At 40.8% G+C, this 21,813-nt stretch overlaps 1 protein-coding gene across 2 annotated transcripts in view; it reads right to left on the bottom strand.

Annotated features, from left to right (window-relative positions):
* The window catches only part of MPPE1 (metallophosphoesterase 1), a 217,257-nt gene that overhangs the window by 160,966 nt on the left and 34,478 nt on the right, over positions 1–21,813 (bottom strand). For both annotated transcript variants that reach the window (XM_053714911.1, XM_053714910.1), the window contains exon 2: positions 7,796–8,170. In XM_053714911.1, the coding sequence (XP_053570886.1) occupies positions 7,796–8,076 (281 nt within the window). In that variant the 5' untranslated portion in view covers positions 8,077–8,170. The remainder of the gene's footprint in view (positions 1–7,795; positions 8,171–21,813) is intronic.

Raw genomic sequence — 21,813 nt, 5'->3', positions numbered from 1 at the left:
CAAAAAGTTGTCCTCCAGGCAGGCAGAAGTCTTCATCCAGACGGCATATTCCATCTTCATCCTTCCGACCCGGAGCGGCTCCATCTTCAAGACATCCGGCGCGGGGCATCCTCTTCTTTCGATTTCTACAAGATGGCGTCCCTTGAATTTCCGATTGGCTGATAGAATTCTATCAGCCAATCGGAATTAAAGGGTGCAATCAGCCAATAGGATTGAGCTCACATTCTATTGGCTGTTCAGCCAATAGGATTTTTTACCCTTTAATTCCAATTGGCTGATAGAATTCTATCAGTCAATCGTAATTCAAGGGACGCCATCTTGGATGACGTCATTTAAAGGAACCTTCATTCTTCAAGAGGAATCGAAAGAAGAGGATGCTTTGCGCCGGATGTCTTGAAGATGGAGCCGCTCCGCATCGGAAGGGTGAAGATAGAAGATGCCGTCTGGATGAAGACTTCTGCCCGCCTGGAGGGCGACTTCTTGCCGCTTGGATGAAAACTTCTCCTGGCTTTTTTGAGGACTTCTTCCTGCTTGGATGAAGACTTCTCCCGGCTTGATGAGGATGGATGTTCGTTCTTCAAAAACTGTATAAGTGGATCTTCGGGGGTTAGTGTTAGGTTTTATTAAGGGTTCATTGGGTGGGTTTTATTTTTATATTAGGGGTTGGGCACAGAAAAAGAGCTAAATGCCCTTTTAAGGGCAATGCCCATCCAAATGCCCTTTTCAGGGCAATGGAGAGCTTATGTTTTTTAGATAGGATTTTATTTGGTTGTGGAGGTGGTGGGTTTTACTGTTTGCGGGGTTGTTTGTATTTTTTTATTACAGGTAAAAGAGCCGATTTCTTTGGGGCAGTGCCCCGCAAAAGGCCCTTTTAAGGGCCATTGGCAGTTTAGTGTAGGCTAGGATTTTTTTTTTATTTTAGGGGGCTTTTTTATTTTGATAGGGCTATTAGATTAGGAGTAATTAGTTTAAATATTTGATAATTTCTTTTTTATTTTGTGTAATTTAGTGTTTATTTTTTTTGTAATTTAGTCAATTGTATTTAATTAATGTAATTTATTTAATTTTAGTGCAATGTTAGGTGTTAGTGTGAGGCAGGTTAGGTTTTATATTTCAGGTAAATTTGTATTTTTTTTAACTAGTCTATCTAGTTAAAATAAATACAAACTTAGCTGTGAAATAAAAATAAAACCTAAGCTAGATACAATATAACTATTAGTTATATTGTAGCTAGCTTAGAGTTTATTTTATAGGTAAGTATTTAGTTTTAAATAGGAATTATTTAGTTAATGATAGTAATTTTTATTTAGATTTATTTTAATTATACTAAAGTTAGGGGTGTTAGGGTTAGACTTAGGTTTAGGGGTTAATATATTTATTTAGTGTTAGTGATGTGGGAGGCCAGAGGTTTAGGGGTTAATAGCTTTAGTATAGTGGAGGCGACGTTGGGGGCGGCAGATTAGGGGTTAATACATTTATGTAGGTGGCGGCGACATTGGGGGCGGCAGATTAGGGGTTAATAAGTGTAATGTAGGTGTCGGCGATGTCGGGGGCGGCAGATTAGGGTTTAGACTCTGGGTTTATGTTAGGGTGTGGTGTAAGCATAAATTTTCTTTCCCCATAGGAATCAATGGGGCTGCGTTACAGAGCTTTACGCTCCTTTATTGCAGGTATTAGGCTTTTTTTTTAGCCGGCTCTCCCCATTGATGTCTATGTGGAAATCGTGCACGAGCACGTAAAACCAGCTCAAAGCAAAGCTGGTATTTGTGTGCGGTATGGAGCTCAACACTGCAATATGGCCTGCTAATGCTGGGTTTTTGCAAACCTGTAATAGCAGCGTTATTAAAGGTGAGCGGTGGAAATAACTTGCAAGTTATTACCTAGCCGCTCATAATGCAAAACTTGTAATCTAGCCGATGGTTATTTTACCTGCTTGCATACAAGTTTATCCTGAAAATCTGGCATGTTAGGGAGGCCTAAGGACAGGTTTGATAACCAGGTTTATTTAAAAGGATACTAAACCCAAATGTTTTTCGTGATTCAGATAGAGCATGAAATTTTAAGCAACTTTCTAATTTACAACCATGATCAAATTTTCTTCACTCTCTTGATATCTTTATTTGAAATGCAAGAATGTAAGTTTAGATGCCGGCCCATTTTTGGTAACAACCTGGGTTGTTCTTGCCGATTGGTGGATACATTCATCCACCAATAAAAAAGTGCTGTATATAGGTCTGAATATAAAAAAAAGCCTGGATGCCTTCTTTTTAAAATAAAGATAACAAGAGAACGAAGAAAAATTGCTTATAGGAGTAAATTAGAAAGTTGCTTAAAATTGCATGCTCTATCTGAATCACAAAAAAAAATTGGGTTCAGTGTCCCTTTAAACTTTTTTTTCTCAAGACCCAGTGCCATTATGCCACATACCTTCACAACCCTATTTTTATACTTGGCCTGAAAGTTTTGCAAGTAATATACAACAAGATACCTGTAGCTGCATTTTTTTTGCAAAGTGACTAAAATGTGTGCATAGTTTATTACTGATTGTAGTCGAAAAAGTGTTGTAAAAGGTAACACACACACTCATACAACAAAACATACATGCCACACACTCTCTCATACTACACATTCTCACACAACACACCACACTCACACACTCTCTCAAACAACACACAATCTCATACAACACAAACACTACACAGTTTCATACAACACACACAAACACACCACACACACTCTCCAACAACACACAAGTTGCGACCCAGTAAACATGGTGTTGCGACCCAGTAATGGTTCCCGACCCGTGGTTTGAAAAACCCTGGCTTAGAGGAACACAGTACTATAAAATTAGATCACCCTTAATGTGTTTCTAAGGACTTGTTATACTAGATGTAGAGTATCAAAGGTATGGTAAATTGCTCCTTTAGTCTTTTGTACAGGGAGTGCAGAATTATTAGGCAAATGAGTATTTTGACCACATCATCCTCTTTATGCATGTTGTCTTACTCCAAGCTGTATAGGCTCGAAAGCCTACTACCAATTAAGCATATTAGGTGATGTGCATCTCTGTAATGAGAAGGGGTGTGGTCTAATGACATCAACACCCTATATCAGGTGTGCATAATTATTAGGCAACTTCCTTTCCTTTGTCAAAATGGGTCAAAAGAATGACTTGACAGGCTCAGAAAAGTAAAAAATAGTGAGATATCTTGCAGAGGGATGCAGCACTCTTAAAATTGCAAAGCTTCTGAAGCGTGATCATCGAACAATCAAGCGTTTCATTCAAAATAGTCAACAGGGTCGCAAGAAGCGTGTGGAAAAACCAAGGCGCAAAATAACTGCCCATGAACTGAGAAAAGTCAAGCGTGCAGCTGCCAAGATGCCACTTGCCACCAGTTTGGCCATATTTCAGAGCTGCAACATCACTGGAGTGCCCAAAAGCACAAGGTGTGCAATACTCAGAGACATGGCCAAGGTAAGAAAGGCTGAAAGACGACCACCACTGAACAAGACACACAAGCTGAAACGTCAAGACTGGGCCAAGAAATATCTCAAGACTGATTTTTCTAAGGTTTTATGGACTGATGAAATGAGAGTGAGTCTTGATGGGCCAGATGGATGGGCCCGTGGCTGGATTGGTAAAGGGCAGAGAGCTCCAGTCCGACTCAGACGCCAGCAAGGTGGAGGTGGAGTACTGGATTGGGCTGGTATCATCAAAGATGAGCTTGTGGGGCCTTTTTGGGTTGAGGATGGCGTCAAGCTCAACTCCCAGTCCTACTGCCAGTTTCTGGAAGACACCTTCTTCAAGCAGTGGTACAGGAAGAAGTCTGCATCCTTCAAGAAAAACATGATTTTCATGCAGGACAATGCTCCATCACACGCGTCCAAGTACTCCACAGCGTGGCTGGCAAGAAAGGGTATAAAAGAAGAAAATCTAATGACATGGCCTCCTTGTTCACCTGATCTGAACCCCATTGAGAACCTGTGGTCCATCATCAAATGTGAGATTTACAAGGAGGGAAAACAGTACACCTCTCTGAACAGTGTCTGGGAGGCTGTGGTTGCTGCTGCACGCAATGTTGATGGTGAACAGATCAAAACACTGACAGAATCCATGGATGGCAGGCTTTTGAGTGTCCTTGCAAAGAAAGGTGGCTATATTGGTCACTGATTTGTTTTTGTTTTGTTTTTGAATGTCAGAAATGTATATTTGTGAATGTTGAGATGTTATATTGGTTTCACTGGTAAAAAATAAATAATTGAAATGGGTATATATTTGTTTTTTGTTAAGTTGCCTAATAATTATGCACAGTAATAGTCACCTGCACACACAGATATCCCCCTAAAATAGCTATAACTAAAAACAAACTAAAAACTACTTCCAAAACTATTCAGCTTTGATATTAATGAGTTTTTTGGGTTCATTGAGAACATGGTTGTTGTTCAATAATAACATTAATCCTCAAAAATACAACTTGCCTAATAATTCTGCACTCCCTGTATATGAAATTGAAGCTGTTTTTGCTCATTAAAACCTTAACCCATTTTAATGGACTGAGCTTGCAGAAAGGGGTCCACATCTAGGTTCCCCTTTTACCTAGATACACACTCAACTAAAACAGAACAATAGCTGAAATAACTTCCACAAGGCCTGTGCCACTCAGGGTGCGGTCTATTTTAGCTCATTATGCCTTTCACAGAGGAGAAATATCCGTCTGATCCTGCCAAAAAAGAAACATACGTATGGAGTTTGTTGCTTCACCTCATTTAGTGGAGAATAGCCTGGTATTTTGGGGCCATACTGTCTTTTGTCAGGATCAGACTGATATGCCACAGGATATTTCTCCTGAGGAGCACTGGCCTTGTAGACAAGCACAGAAGTTTTTCCAGATTTTGTTCTGCCTCAGTTGAGTGCGGCTGTCTTAATATTTTTGTGAATACTTGGACCTAGATTTATCAAAGCTTCAACTGATAATACACTTGAATCCCGCGATCTCAATCCGACCCTTTTCCAAATGTATCAAACATTCAACAGGTACGCTCGCGTCTATTCTGACGCAGCATACCTATCGTTCAAACCGCCACCCTTGAGGCCGCGAATGCCATAGAAGTCAATGGGAATCTGAAAATACAGAAAGCTTATGTTCGATGCTGCAAGAGAATTTAGTATATTACATAATAAAAGTAAATTAGAAACTCTATTAAAATTGAATACCCTTTCTAAATCAAACAATATTATTGTTCCACATTTGGTGCAGTAGTAGCTATAGGGATAAAAATAAAAAATACATTACTACTTATGGATTATGCTACAAATTTGTCTCTCATTACAAAGCAAGGGGACAATATTATTTCTATGTCGCACTAATAGAGAGATAAAAATGAAATAAATACACAACATAATATAGCTAACTTCCTTTTTATTTTTTGGGAAAATATGTGCACCATGTTTAAGCCATGTAATACAAGTTACTAAACAAACTCCTAAACAACCAACACACTCATTTTTCAACCACTTTTGATTGGAATATGCATGATCACATGATTTATCAGCCAATCTGATTCAAATATACATTTTAAACTATCACTAACAAATCAAAATGCTCGATACTTGTGTCATTGATCACTCATCAGAACTTGTAAATGCCATTTGTTACATTGTGTATTATACTTTGAAAGTATGTAAATGTGAATTTAGAATTAAAGATAAACATTGCTGACATTAGGACACACAGTGTAATATTTTAGACAAGGTTTTCAAAATTCTAATTGATGTTTGATTCAATATAATCTTAAGATGATAGCTCAAAGGGATAGCCCACCTAACATTAAACTGTCATGAATCAGATACAGCAGAAATTAAAATCACCTCTTTACTGTCATACTATTTTCAGTGTTTTCTTCCTTCTCTTGAATTTCTTTTTCAGTAAGAAATGTCATTTTATATGCCAGCCCATATTATAATACCTGTAAAGGGGTGGTTTTTAAAACTAGATTGCAATCAGGAGAGGTTACACAGGTGCAGAGAGAAAACTGTCCCAGCTCTTAAAATATCCATTGATTGCAAATAAATGCATATCATACCCTGATTACATGTTATAATTGCAATTATTCCTGCTCAGAATAATAATAAATTTACACTATATACATATATTGGTATAAATAAACACAGAGATATGAAAGACAACATTGTTTAGAACAAAAAAAAGGAATTTCGGGACATGTAAATATGTTTGAAAAAGATTTCTGACATAACGCGCATACACACACATTATATATACAGGTGGCCCTCGTTTTACAACGGTTCAATTTACACCGTTTCAGAATAACAACCTTTTTTTCCAGTCATTAAAATAGCCAGTAGGTGGAGCTGTCCGCTTGTGTTGCAGCAAAGCCAAGCAAGCTGAAATTTATCAGTTTAACCAGACCTGAGCTATCCAGCAGATTTCAAAGGAACAAGATCTTCCTGTCTATAACTCAGTCCAGATTGGAATGCATAGAAAGAACTGTTTGCAGAAAAATGCAAGTGAAGTCTGTGTTGTGTGATTATTTTATTAGGTTTATAATGCCGTTTAGCAAATGTTTTTGTTCATTTAACTTAGTTTAATTATATATTCTGTGTTGTGTGATTATTTTATTAGGTTTATAATGCTGTCTAGCATTTAAAGTCTTTATTTCAAAGCTTTAAAAATAATGTATTGGGTGTTACTTATGACAATTTTGAGAGGGGCCTGGAACCTACCTACCTAACTTCCCATTGACTTACATTATAAACTGGGTTTCAATTTACAACAGTTTCGATTTACAACCATTCCATCTGGAACCTAACCCCGGCATAAACTGAGGGCTATCTGTGTATATATATATATATATATATATATATATATATATATATATATATATATATACACACACACACATATATATATATACATATATATATATATACACACATATATATATATATATATATACATACATACATACACACATATATATATACATACATACATACACACACAAGTATGTGCAAAGATATATGTAAAAATTCTAGCATTAATAATCCTTTATAAAAAAAAATATGAGATAAAAGCATATCATGACTTCTATAAATACAAATACACATTCATTTATGTGAAAGTATCATATAACAGATTTGTGGGTATAACAAATACATATAAAAATAACTTTCTATGAGATATTGTTTGTTGAGATTAGCTTTAGAGAAATGTGCTTGTTCATAGACAGTAATGAAATGGTATAAATAAAGTTTGGAAAAACCTGAATAACAGCAACATCAATGACTGTTAGTTAACACCAGTCCGATGCTCTTCACACCGTACTTGACGCGCGTGTTTTTGACGGCTTTTTTTACAAATAAGGGGATCGTATTCAGATCCGCGTCAGCAATGTCTGGCGAGTGTATTGACGCCGGCAAATGCACTGAGATTGACGCTTTGATAAATTGAACCCTTAGAGACAACAATTGAAAAATCACCATTTTAGTTCCTATGTCTACAGCCCTCACTTGGCTGCTGCTGCCACTTGTTCACAGAGTTTTACTTCAGAGCACCCGCAGTATTCATTTTTTTAATATAGTTGGTGGTTTCCACAGGTATACACAGCTATTTCAAATGAAAAAATAAAGCGAAACAAGCTATTTGTAAACAATATCATACACTCCAAATGGATAGTCAGGGACACATTAGAAAGGAGAAACTGTTACAGTATATCGTCCCATTAATCCTACACATGATTTAGGATCCACAGAATAAATTCGAAATTATGACCTCACCTTCGTAATTTGTCAAACCAGTGGCCCCTGATTTCTCCAAGAAGGTGTGTGTCTGCTAAAAACATGACCCTCAGAGTGGATCCAGTGTTGTGATCTGCCACACCCTTAATATCTGGCCAGCTGCACTGCCCAATCACAACGTAGTAAAGCAAGAATTCCATGAACAAAACAATAGCAAAAAGGAAACCCAGACATTTCAGCAGAAACACATTTACTTTGTTGAGATGGAAAACCTTGTCACCGCTGAAGGTGCTTCTCATGGCAGCCAAGTGCTTATACATTACAGTGCATATCCTTAAGAGCTAAATCCATAGGTCAGGTCTCATCATTCAGAAGCTGGATTCATAAGATGTCCATTTATGTCTCATCCCATACCTGCCCAAAAGAAATGATATAAATCAAATATATCTACAACTCTTATCCATCTTGTACATAAAAGTATTGCTAGGCATCAAAAGCTAATTTAGTGACATGGGATATCAAAAGCTATGACTTCTTTTAAAAGGGATACAAAACCCAAATTTATTCTTTCATGTTTCAGATAGAGCATACAATTTTAAACAACTTTTCAATTTACTTTCATTATCAAATTTGCTTCTTTCTTTGGTATCCTTTGTTAAAAGGTGCAGCAATGCATTGATGGGAGCTAGCTGAACACCCTGAGTGAGACAATGAAAAGAGTCATATGTGCAGGCACCAATAGGCAACTAACTCCCAGTAGTACATTGCTGTTCCCAGAGCCTAGGTATGCTTTCCAACAAAGGATACCAAGAGAATGATGCAAATTAAATAATAGAAGTAAACTGGAAAATTGTATGCTCTGTCTGAATCAGATACATTTTGACATCACTGTCCATTTAAGCCTATAAATGAAATTGTTTTTTTTGTCTTTAATTAACACACACCGCTATTATTTGATGGAGGTCAAGCTACCTCCATCAATTACCAATCCAGACTTGTTACTGCAGAAGACAAGGTTAGCCACAGTCATTTTGATAGCAAAAATAATGACTGTTTTGCAGTTCCTCATTTCATCCCTCAGGCCAATTAGGGACAGATATGTTGCAGGGTTAGGCATGTGAAATCTGCAGTGTACACTTCCACTTAACAGAAATGGAAACCCCCACATCGTCAATAGACATTGTACATTAACCCCTTAACAACCGGCATACCCTGAACATTGCATGGTCATTAAGGGGTTTCATACCTCAGGTTTGCCAGAGCTAATACTGAATGCCTCACTTCGGAGGCATACAGTTATAGTGAGGTCTTGCCGACATCAGCAAGACTTGCACTAGAAACAAGTGCTGACATACTCTGTATATGGATAATCGTTAAGGGGTTAAAAAATGTCTCCCCTTTAAAGGGATTTGATGTTGATGCAGGAACACCATTGAAAAATGTCTAGGCTCTCTCACTTTCCAACCCCACCTTTAGGAGGCTACTTTTTTTCTAATGCCTCTTGTTTACATGGGGTTTTGGCAGTATTTACTGCAGTATTGAAATTGTTAGTATAGGTGAAGATTTTAACAGAAAAGGCAGCTATTTCAGATGACAAAAACAGAATTTATGCTTACCTGATAAATTTCTCTCTCTTGTGATGTATCAAGTCCACGGATTCATCCATACTTGTGGGATATTCTCCTTCCCTACAGGAAGTGGCAAAGAGAGCACCCACAGCAGAGCCGTCTATATAGCTTCTCCCTTAGCTCCGCCACCCCAGTCATTCGACTGAAGGCTAGGAAGAAAAAGGAGAAACTATAAGGTGCAGAGGTGACTGAAGTTTTTCAAATAAAAATATACTACCTGTCTTAAACAGACAGGGCGGGCCGTGGACTCGATACATCACAAGAGAAAGAAATTTATCAGGTAAGCATAAATTCTGTTTTCTCTTGTAAGATGTATCGAGTCCACGGATTCACCCATACTTGTGGGATACCAATACCAAAGTTTTAGGACACGGTTGAAGGGAGGGACAAGACAGGTACCTTAAACGGAAGGCACCACTGCTTGTAGAACCTTTCTCCCAAAAAATAGCCTCCGAAGAAGCAAAAGTATCGAATTTGGAAAATTTGGATAAAGTATGAAGCGAAGACCAAGTCACCGCCTTACAAATCTGTTCAACAGAAGCCTCATTTTTAAAAGCCCATGTGGAAGCCACTGCTCTAGTAGAATGAGCAGTAATTCTTTCAGGAGGCTGCTGGCCAGCAGTCTCATAAGCCAAACGGATGATGCTTTTCAGCCAAAAGGAAAGAGAGGTAGCTGTAGCCTTTTGACCTCTCCGTTTACCGGAATAAACAACAAACAATGAAGATGTTTGACGGAAATCTTTGGTTGCTTGCAAGTAGAATTTTAAAGCACGAACCACATCAAGATTGTGCAACAGACGTTCCTTCTATGAAGAAGGATTAGGACACAGTGAAGGAACAATAATTTCCTGATTGATATTCCTATTAGAAACCACCTTAGGAAGGAATCCAGGTTTGGTACGTAAAACCACCTTATCTGCATGGAAAACAAGATAAGGTGAGTCACACTGTAAAGCAGATAACTCAGAAACTCGTTGAGCCGAAGAGAAAGCTACTAAAAACAGAACTTTCCAAGATAGAAGCTTAATATCTATGGAATGCATAGGTTCAAACGGAACCCCTTGAAGAACTTTAAGAACTAAGTTTAGGCTGCATGGTGGAGCAACAGGTTTGAATACAGGCTTGATTCTGACTAAAGCCTGACTAAACGCTTGAACGTCTGGAACATCTGCCAGACGCTTGTGTAAAAGAATAGACAATGCAGAAATCTGTCCTTTTAAGGAACTAGCTGATAATCCCTTCTCTAATCCTTCTTGGAGAAAGGACAATATTCTAGGAATCCTAATCTTACTCCATGAGTAACCCTTGGATTCACACCAATAAAAATATTTGCGCCAAATCTTATCAATAACCGACTCAGGGAAACCACGCTTTGATAGAATCAGGCGTTCAATCTCCAAGCAGTCAGACGCAAAGAAATTAGATTTGGATGCGTGAATGGACCTTGGATTAGAAGGTCCTGCCTCATTGGCAGAGTCCACGGTGGAACAGATGACATGTCCACTAGGTCTGCATACCAAGTCCTGCGTGGCCACGCAGGTGCTATCAGAAGTACCGAAGCCCTCTCCTGCTTGATTCTGGCAACCAGACATGGGAGTAGAGGAAACGGTGGAAATACATAAGCCAGATTGAAGGACCAGGGTACTGCTAGAGCATCTATCAGTACCACCTGGGGATCCCGGGACCTGGACCCGTAACAAGGAAGTTTGGCATTCTGACGGGACACCATCAGATCTAATTCTGGTGTGCCCCATAGCTGGGTTAGCTGGGCAAATACCTCCGGATGGAGGTCCGACTCCCCTGGATGAAAAGTCTGACGACTTAGGAAATCCGCCTCCCAGTTCTCTACCCCTGGGATATGTATTGCCGAGAGATGGCAAGAGTGATCCTCCGCCCACCGGATTATTTTGGTTACCTCCATCATCGCTAGAGAACTCTGTGTTCCTCCTTAATGATTGACATAAGCTACAGTCGTGATGTTGTCCGACTAAAATCTGATGAATTTGGCCGCAGCTAGCTGAGGCCACGCCTGAAGCGCATTGAATATCGCTCACAGTTCTAGTATGTTTATCGGGAGGAGAGTTTCTTCCCAAGACCATAAGCCCTGTGCTTTCAGGGAGTTCCAGACAGCACCCCAGCCTAGCAGGCTGGCATCTGTCGTTACAATGAGCCACTCTGGCCTGCGGAAACACATTCCCTGAGACAGGTGGTCCTGAGAACACCACCAGAGAATTGAGTCTCTGGTCTTCTGGTCTAGATGCAGTTGAGGAGATAAATCTGCATAATCTCCATTCCACTGTTTGAGCATGCATAGTTGCAGTGGTCTGAGGTGTAGACGGGCAAAAGGAACTATGTCCATTGCCGCTACCATGAGACCGATTACCTCCATACACTGAGCCACTGATGGTTGAGGAATGGAATGAAGAGCTCGGCAAGTGGTTAAGAGTTTTGATTTTCTGACCTCCATCAGAAATATTTTCATTTCTACCGAGTCTATTAGAGTCCCTAGGAAAGAAACTCTTGTGAGAAGGAAGAGAGAACTCTTTTTTATGTTCACCTTCCACCCATGAGATCTCAGAAAAGCCAACACGATGTCTGTGTGAGACTTGGCTAGCTGGAAAGTCGACGCCTGAATTAAGATGTCGTCTAGATAAGGCGCCACTGCTATGCCCAGGGGTCTTAGAACCGCCAAAAGGGACCCTAGCACCTTTGTAAAAATTCTGGGAGCCGTGGCCAACCCGAAGGGAAGGGCCACAAACTGGTAATGTCTGTCCAGAAAGGCGAATCTGAGGAACTGATGATGATCTCTGTGAATAGGGATGTGTAGATACGCATCCTTTAGGTCCACGGTAGTCATATATTGACCCTCCTGGATCAGAGGTAGAATAGTCCGAATAGTCTCCATCTTGAACGATGGTACTCTGAGGAACTTGTTTAGAATTTTGAGATCTAAGATTGGTCTGAAAGTTCCCTCTTTTTTGGGAACCACAAACAGGTTTGAGTAAAACCCTAGCCCTTGTTCCGCTTTTGGAACTGGGCGGATCACTCCCATGGTATGTAGGTCTTCTACACAGCATAAGAACGCCTCTCTCTTTGTCTGGTTTGCAGACAATTGAGAAGTGTGAAACCTCCCCTTGGGGGAGAGTCTTTGAAGTCCAGAAGATATCCCTGGGACACAATTTCTAAAGCCCAGGAATCGTGGACATCTCTTGCCCAAGCCTGAGCGAAGAGAGATTCTGCCCCCTACTAGATCCGGTCCCGGATCGGGGGCTACCCCTTCATGCTGTCTTAGAGGCAGCTGCAGGCTTCTTGGCCTGTTTGCCCTTGTTCCAAGCCTGGTTAGGTCTCCAGACTGACTTGGATTGGGCAAAATTCCCCTCTTGCTTTGCAGCAGGGGAAGCTGAAGCGGGACCACCCTTGAAATTCCGAAAGGAACGAAAATTATTTTGTTTGGTCCTCAATTTATTTGTTTTATCCTGAGGGAGAGCATGGCCTTTCCCTCCAGTGATGTCTGAAATCATCTCTTTCAGTTCAGGCCCAAATAGGGTCTTTCCTTTGAAAGGGATGTTCAAAAGTTTAGATTTTGATGATACATCAGCAGACCAGGACTTAAGCCATAACGCCCTGCATGTTAAAATGGCAAAACCTGAATTCTTTGCTAACTTAGTCAGTTGGAAAGCTGCATCTGTAATGAAAGAATTAGCCAACTTAAGAACCTTATTTCTATCCATAATATCCTCTAATGGAGTCTCCATCTGAAGAGCCTCTTCTAGAGCCTCGAACCAGAAAGCAGCTGCAGTAGTTACAAGGAACAATGCACGCAATAGGTTGGAGAAGAAAACCTTGATGAACAAAAATTTTTTATCCATAGGATCTTTGAAAGCACAACTGTCTTCAATAGGTATAGTTGTACGCTTAGATAGAGTAGAAACATTTTCTTAAAAACAGGAGGGGGAGCAAACGGAATACCTGGTTTATCCCACTCCTTAGTAACAATATTCACAATCCTCTTAGGGACTGGAAAAACATCAGTGTAAACAGGTAACCTCTAAGAACCTCTAAGTATTTGTCCATTTTACACAATTTCTCTGGAACCACTATTGGGTCACAATCATCTAGAGTCGCTAATACCTCCCTGAGCAATAAGCGGAGGTGTTCAAGCTTAAATTTAAAGGCCGTCATGTCAGAATCTGTCTGAGGGAGAGTCTTTCCTGAATCAGAAATTTCTCCCTCAGATAACAAATCCCTTACCCCTACTTCAGAACATTGTGAGGGTATATCAGATACAGCTACTAAAGCGTCAGACTGCTCAGCTTTACTTAACCCAGAGCTGTCACGCTTTCCTTGTAAACCAGGCAGTTTAGAGAAAACCTCTGTGAGGGTTTTATTCATAACTGTGGCCATGTCTTGTAAAGTAAATGAATTTGACGCATTAGAGGTACTTGGCATCACTTGTGCGGGCGTTACTGGTTGTGACACTTGGGGAGAGCTAGATGTCAAAAACTCATTTCCTTCTGTCTGAGAATCATCTATTGCTATATTTTTCATTGCTAAAATATGCGCTTTATAATTTATAGACATATCAGTGCAAATGGGACACATTCTGAGAGGGGGTTCTACAATGGCTTCTAAACACATTAAACAAGGATTTTCCTTAGTGTCAGACATGTTAAACAGGCTAGTAATGAAACAAGCAAGCTTGGAAAACACTTTATTCAAAGTAAATAATACTTTGAAAAAAAAACAGTACTGTGCCTTTAAGAGAAAAGAAGCTGCACAAACTCTGCAAAACAGTGTAAAAAAGCAGTAAACTCAACAAAATTTTTACAGTAGCATCATAAAGCCTTAGTAACTTTGCACAGCTATGCAAATAAACAATTAACCCCTTAATGTAAAAACCGGATTGACAAAACGTCAAAAACCAGTAAAAAACGTTCAGCACCTTGCCACAGCTCTGTTGTGGCTCCTACCTACCCTTTATGAACAATTTGTGGGGGGAAAAAACTTCTTTACAGCCCTCAAACACAGCAGGACCCTCTGGAGAAGCAGCTGGATGTCTCTGAGGAAAAGAAACTGCGCAACTGAGGCCTGAATATAGGCCCCTCCCACCTCACTCAATGTCATGGGGCCTAATAGAAACACAACAGAGTGCTTCCTAAACTAGCCATGTGAGTTAATAACCCTTAAACAAGCCACAAAGACCCCTTAAAGTCCCTCAAAAAAACATAATTTATGTTTATCTGATAAATGTATTTCTCTTGTAGTGTATTCAGTCCACGGGTCATCAATTACTTATGGGATATATTCCCTTCCCAACAGGAAGTTGCAAGAGGATCACCCAAGCAGAGCTGCTATATAGCTCCTCCCCTCACATGTCATATCCAGTCATTCGACCGAAACAAGACAAGAAAGGAGAAACCATAGGGTGCAGTGGTGAATGGAGTTTTAATTAAAATTTAGATCTGCCTTAAAAAGACAGGGCGGGCCGTGGACTGAATACACTACAAGAGAAATAAATTTATCAGGTAAGCATAAATTATGTTTTCTCTTGTTAAGTGTATTCAGTCCACGGGTCATCCATTACTTATGGGATACCAACACCAAAGCCAAAGTACACGGATGATGGGAGGGACAAGGCAGGAACTTAAACGGAAGGAACCACTGCCTGTAGAACCTTTCTCCCAAAAACAGCCTCCGAAGAAGCAAAAGTGTCAAATTTGTAAAATTTTGAAAAAGTGTGAAGCGAAGACCAAGTTGCAGCCTTGCAAATCTGTTCAACAGAGGCCTCATTCTTAAAGGCCCAGGTGGAAGCCACAGCTCTAGTGGAATGAGCTGTAATTCTTTCAGGGGGCTGCTGTCCAGCAGTCTCATAGGCTAAACGTATTATGCTACGAAGCCAAAAGGAGAGAGAGGTTGCCGAAGCTTTTTGACCTCTCCTCTGACCAGAGTACACGACAAACAGGGAAGAAGTTTGACGAAAATCTTTAGTTGCCTGTAAATAGAACTTCAGGACACGGACTACGTCCAGATTATGCAAAAGTCGTTCCTTCTTTGAAGAAGGATTAGGACATAATGATGGAACAACAATCTCCTGATTGATATTCCTGTTAGAAACTACCTTAGGTAAAAACCCAGGTTTAGTACGCAGAACTACCTTGTCTGAATGGAAAATCAGATAAGGAGAATCACAATGTAAGGTCGATAACTCAGAGACTCTTCGAGCCGAGGAAATAGCCATCAAAAACAGAACTTTCCAAGATAAAAGCTTAATATCAATGGAATGAAGGGGTTCAAACGGAACCCCTTGAAGAACTTTAAGAACCAAGTTTAAGCTCCACGGAGGAGCAACAGTCTTAAACACAGGCTTATTCCTAGCCAAAGCCTGACAAAAAGCCTGGACGTCTGGAACTTCTGCCAAACGTTTGTGTAAGAGAATAGACAGAGCACAAATCTGTCCCTTTAACGAACTAGCAGATAAGCCCTTTTCTAAACCCTCTTGTAGAAAGGACAATATCCTAGGAATCCTAACCTTACTCCATGAGTAACCCTTGGAATTCGCACCAATATAAATATTTACGCCATATCTTATGGTAAATTTTTTCTGGTAACAGGCTTCCGTGCCTGTATTAAGGTATCAATAACTGACTCCGAGAAGTCACGCTTTGATAGGATCAATCGTTCAATCTCCATGCAGTCAGCCTCAGAGAAATTAGATTTGGATGTTTGAAAGGACCTTGTATTAGAAGGTCCTGCCTCAGAGGTAGAGACCATGGTGGACAGGAAGACATTTCCACTAGGTCTGCATACCAGGTCCTGCGTGGCCACGCAGGCGCTATCAGAATCACTGATGCTCTCTCCTGTTTGATCTTGGCAATCAGTCGAGGTAGCATCGGAAATGGTGGAAACACATAAGCCATGTTGAAGACCCAAGGGGCTGTCAGAGCATCTATCAGCGCCGCTCCCGGGTCCCTGGACCTGGATCCGTAACAAGGAAGCTTGGCGTTCTGGCGAGACGCCATGAGATCCAGATCTGGTTTGCCCCAACGATGAATCAGTTGAGCGAAGACCTCCGGATGAAGTTCCCACTCCCCCGGATGAAAAGTCTGGCGACTTAGAAAATCCGCCTCCCAGTTCTCCACGCCTGGGATGTAGATCGCTGACAGGTGGCAAGAGTGAGACTCTGCCCAGCGAATTATCTTTGAGACTTCCAACATCGCTAGGGAACTCCTGGTTCCCCCTTGATGGTTGATGTAAGCCACAGTCGTGATGTTGTCCGACTGAAATCTGATGAACCTCAGTGTTGCTAACTGAGGCCAAGCTAGAAGAGCATTGAATATTGCTCTCAACTCCAGAATATTTATTGGGAGGAGTTTCTCCTCCTGAGTCCATAATCCCTGAGCCTTCAGGGAGTTCCAGACTGCGCCCCAACCTAGAAGGCTGGCATCTGTTGTTACAATTGTCCAATCTGGCCTGCGAAAGGTCATCCCCTTGGACAGATGGACCCGAGAAAGCCACCAGAGAAGAGAATCTCTGGTCTCTTGATCCAGATTTAGTAGAGGGGACAAATCTGAGTAATCCCCATTCCACTGATTTAGCATGCATAATTGCAGAGGTCTGAGATGCAGGCGCGCAAATGGTACTATGTCCATTGCCGCTACCATTAAGCCGATTACTTCCATGCACTGAGCTACTGACGGGCGTGGAATGGAATGAAGGACACGGCAAGCATTTAAAAGTTTTGATAACCTGGCCTCCGTCAGGTAAATTTTCATTTCTACAGAATCTATCAGAGTCCCTAGGAAGGAGACTCTTGTGAGTGGTGATAGAGAACTGTTTTCCACGTTGACCTTCCACCCATGCGACCTCAGAAATGCCAGAACTATCTCTGTATGAGACTTGGCAATTTGAAAACTTGACGCTTGTATCAGAATATCGTCTAGGTACGGAGCCACCACTATGCCTCGCGGTCTTAGCACCGCTAGGAGTGAGCCCAGAATCTTTGTAAAAATTCTCGGGGCCGTAGCTAACCCGAAGGGAAGAGCTACAAACTGGTAATGCCTGTCTAGAAAGGCAAATCTTAGGTACCGATAATGATGATCTTTGTGAATCGGTATATGAAGGTAGGCATCCTTTAAGTCTACTGTGGTCATGTATTGACCCTCTTGGATCATGGGTAGGATGGTTCGAATAGTTTCCATTTTGAATGATGGAACTCTTAGGAATTTGTTTAAGATTTTTAGGTCCAAGATTGGTCTGAAGGTTCCCTCTTTCTTGGGAACCACAAACAGATTTGAGTAAAACCCTTGCCCTTGTTCCGTCCGCGGAACTGGGTGGATCACCCCCATTACTAAGAGGTCTTGTACACAGCGTAGAAATGCCTCTTTCTTTATTTGGTTTGCTGATAACCTTGAAAGATGAAATCTCCCTTGTGGAGGAGAAGCTTTGAAGTCCAGAAGATGTCCCTGAGATATGATCTCCAACGCCCAGGGATCCTGGACATCTCTTGCCCAAGCCTGGGCGAAGAGATAGTCTGCCCCCCACTAGATCCATTTCCGGATAGGGGGCCCTCTCTTCATGCTGTCTTAGGGGTAGAAGTAGGTTTTCTGGCCTGCTTGCCCTTGTTCCAGGGCTGGTTAGCTTTCCAGCCCTGTCTGTAACGAGCAACAGTTCCTTCCTGTTTTGGAGCAGAGGAAGTTGATGCTGCTCCTGCCTTGAAGTTACGAAAGGCACGAAAATTAGACTGTTTGGCCTTTGATTTGGCCCTGTCCTGAGGAAGAGTATGACCCTTACCTCCAGTAATGTCAGCAATAATTTCTTTCAAGCCGGGCCCGAATAAGGTCTGCCCCTTGAAAGGAATATTAAGCAATTTAGATTTAGAAGTCACGTCAGCTGACCAGGATTTAAGCCATAGTGCTCTGCGCGCCTGGATGGCGAATCCGGAGTTCTTAGCCGTTAGTTTGGTTAAATGTACAACGGCATCAGAAACAAATGCATTAGTTAGCTTAAGTGCTTTAAGCTTGGCCATAATCTCATCCAATGGAGCTGTGCGAATGGCCTCTCCCAGAGACTCAAACCAGAATGCCGCAGCAGCAGTGACAGGAGCAATGCATGCAAGGGGCTGTAAGATAAAACCTTGTTGAACAAACATTTTCTTAAGGTAACCTTCTAATTTTTTATCCATTGGATCCGAAAAAGCACAACTATCCTACACCGGGATAGTGGTACGTTTAGCTAAAGTAGAAACTGCTCCCTCCACCTTAGGGACCGTCTGCCATAAGTCTCGTGTGTTGGCGTCTATTGGAAACATTTTTCTAAATATCGGAGGAGGGGAAAAGGGCACACCGGGTCTATCCCACTCCTTGCTAATAATTTCTGTAAGCCTTTTAGGTATAGGAAAAACGTCAGTACACACCGGTACCGCAAAGTATCTATCCAACCTACATATTTTTTCTGGAATTGCAACCGTGTTACAATCATTCAGAGCCGCTAATACCTCCCCTAGCAATACACGGAGGTTCTCAAGCTTAAATTTAAAATTAGAAATCTCTGAATCCGGTCTCCCTGGATCAGATCCGTCACCCACAGAATGAAGCTCTCCGTCCTCATGTTCTGCAAATTGTGACGCATTATCGGACATGGCTCTCACATCATCAGCGCGCTCTGTCCTTAACCCAGAGCTATCGCGCTTGCCTCTTAATTCAGGCAATTTAGACAATACCTCTGTCATAACAGCAGCCATGTCTTGCAAAGTGATTTGTATGGGCCTCTCTGATGTACTTGGCGCCACAATATCACGCGCCTCCTGAGCGGGAGGCGAAGGTACTGACACGTGAGGAGAGTTAGTCGGCATAACTTCCCCCTCGTTGTCTGGTGATAATTTCTTTACAGATAAAAATTGACTTTTATTCAAAGTGACATCAATACATTTAGTACACATATTTCTGTGGGGCTCCACATTGGCCTTCAAACATAGTGAACAAACAGATTCATCTGTGTCAGACATGTTTAAACAGACTAGCAATGAGACTAGCAAGCATGGAAAATCCTTTCAAATAAGTTTACAAGCAATATAAAAAACGCTACTGCGCCTTTAAGAAGCACAAAAAATCGTCACAGTTGAAATAACAATGAACCAAATCAGTCATAGCAACCCAATTTTCACAGTAAATGTATTAAGTTAGCAAAGCATTGCACCCACTAGCAAATGGATGATTAACCCCTTAATACCCAAAAACGGATAATCCATTTAACAATTAACGTTTTTATCACAGTCAAACACACTGTCACAGGTCTGCTGTGACTGATTACCTCTCTCAAAATGAATTTTGAAGACCCCTGAGCTCTCTAGAGACGTCCTGGATCAAGGAGGAAGAAGCAGGAAGACTGTAACTGAATTTTTACTGCGCAAAAAAGCGCTAAAATAGGCCCCTCCCACTCATATTACAACAGTGGGAAACCTCAGTTAACCGTTTCTATGTAGAAATAAACGACAGCCATGTGGAAAATCATGCCCCAAAAGATTTATCACCAAAGTACCTCACAAAAAACGAATAACATGCCAGTAAACGTTTTAAACATGCACTTTAAAAGTTAGGTAGTGTTATTAATAAGCCTGCTACCAGTCGCTTCTACTGCAGTTAAGGCTCATACATTACTTCAGTATTAACAGTATTTTCTTAGTCAAATTCCATTCCTTAGAAAATTACTTATTGTACATACATTCATCAGCCTGATACCAGTCGCTACTGCATTTAAGGCTGTACTCATTACATCGGTATCAGCAATATTTTCTTAGTCAATTCCATTCCTTAGAAAAATATTCTACTGCACATACCTCATCTGCAGGGGACCCCGCATGCTATTCCCTTTCTGAAGTTACCCCACTCCTCAGAATGTGCGAGAACAGCCAGTGGATCTTAGTTACTTCTGCTAAGATCATAGAAAACGCAGGCAGATTCTTCTTCTAAATACTGCCTGAGAGACAATAACAGCACACTCCGGTGCCATTTAAAATAACAAACTTTTGATTGAAGAAATAATTAAGTATAAAAAATCCACACTCCTCTCACACCTTCCTACTATGTCAGTTGCAAGAGAATGACTGGGTATGACATGTGAGGGGAGGAGCTATATAGCAGCTCTGCTTGGGTGATCCTTTTGCAACTTCCTGTTGGGAAGGGAATATATCCCATAAGTAATGGATGACCCGTGGACTGAATACACTTAACAAGAGAAAACGTTATTGAAATAATAATAAAAACTTTTTTCTTTTATCAGTGTCACCAGTAACTAATGAGCCATTTGTGCAAGCTGGGATTCTTACTAAGTCTCTGAATACAGCTTACCCTTCCCTCATGGGGATATTGTCAGCCTTTTCTAGAATTAACACAGTCTGTCTAAAAAAAATTAGACTGAACATACCTCAAAGCAGTTTAGCCTGCAAACTGTTCCCCCAAACTGAAGTTTTCCTGTACTCTTCAGTCCTTGTGAGAACAGCAGTGGATTTTAGTTACAAAGTGCTAAAATCATCATCCCTGCAGAAATCTTCATCTCTTTTCTGCCAGAGAGTAAATAGTACACTCCGGTTTAAAATAACAAACTTTTGCTTGAGAAATAAAAAACTAACATTTTTGTCACCACACTCACTTTACCCTTCCTAGCAGTTAAGCCAGCAAAGAAAATGACTGGGGGGGCGGAGCTAAGGGAGGAGCTATATAGACAGCTCTGCTGTGGGTGCTCTCTTTGCCACTTCCTGTAGGGAAGGAGAATATCCCACAAGTATGGATGAATCCGTGGACTCGATACATCTTACAAGAGAAATAAAGGTAAATAAATACTTGTACCATTGGTAGGGATGCCAGGTCGTTGAGAACTTGGTGTGTCTGACCTGTAGAATCGCACAATTAGCTTTCACCTAAATTGGAAAAACAGGACCAAAAAGACCTTCCCCATTATTATGTTGAGCAGTACAAAAGAATTATACATCTGGAAGTCAGCTATACCTCTAACTAAATATTAGTGCATCAGGCATGGCAATGGTCAAACAATCCTTACAACCGGAAAGGCTCAATTTTTCTGAGCACGGGACAAATGCAGGCTTACAAATTTATTAGCGATATCTGGAACAATTCTGCACCTCATTAAAATCTGTAGTAAACACTGGGCATTAGTGATCATCCACTATTGAGCAGCCTACATGCTTATCTCTCTATCCCTACTTCATTCCCATGAAATAATATTTTGTTTCACTTTCCTCTTTTTTTCCACTCTCTGACAAAAGCTGCAAAGCACTTTGTATTCCTTGAAACCTTGGTTGAATTGTGTGCTTAGTTAGAAATCAGCTTATGACTTAAAGGGATAGTAAAGTCCAAATTAAACTTTCATGATTCAGACAGGGCATGTAATTTTAAACAACTTTCTAATTTACTT

The sequence above is a fragment of the Bombina bombina genome, chromosome 5 (genome assembly GCF_027579735.1).
Source record: "Bombina bombina isolate aBomBom1 chromosome 5, aBomBom1.pri, whole genome shotgun sequence".
NCBI classification, from domain to species: Eukaryota; Metazoa; Chordata; class Amphibia; order Anura; family Bombinatoridae; genus Bombina; species Bombina bombina.
This window is presented reverse-complemented; position numbering and strand designations above follow the sequence as displayed.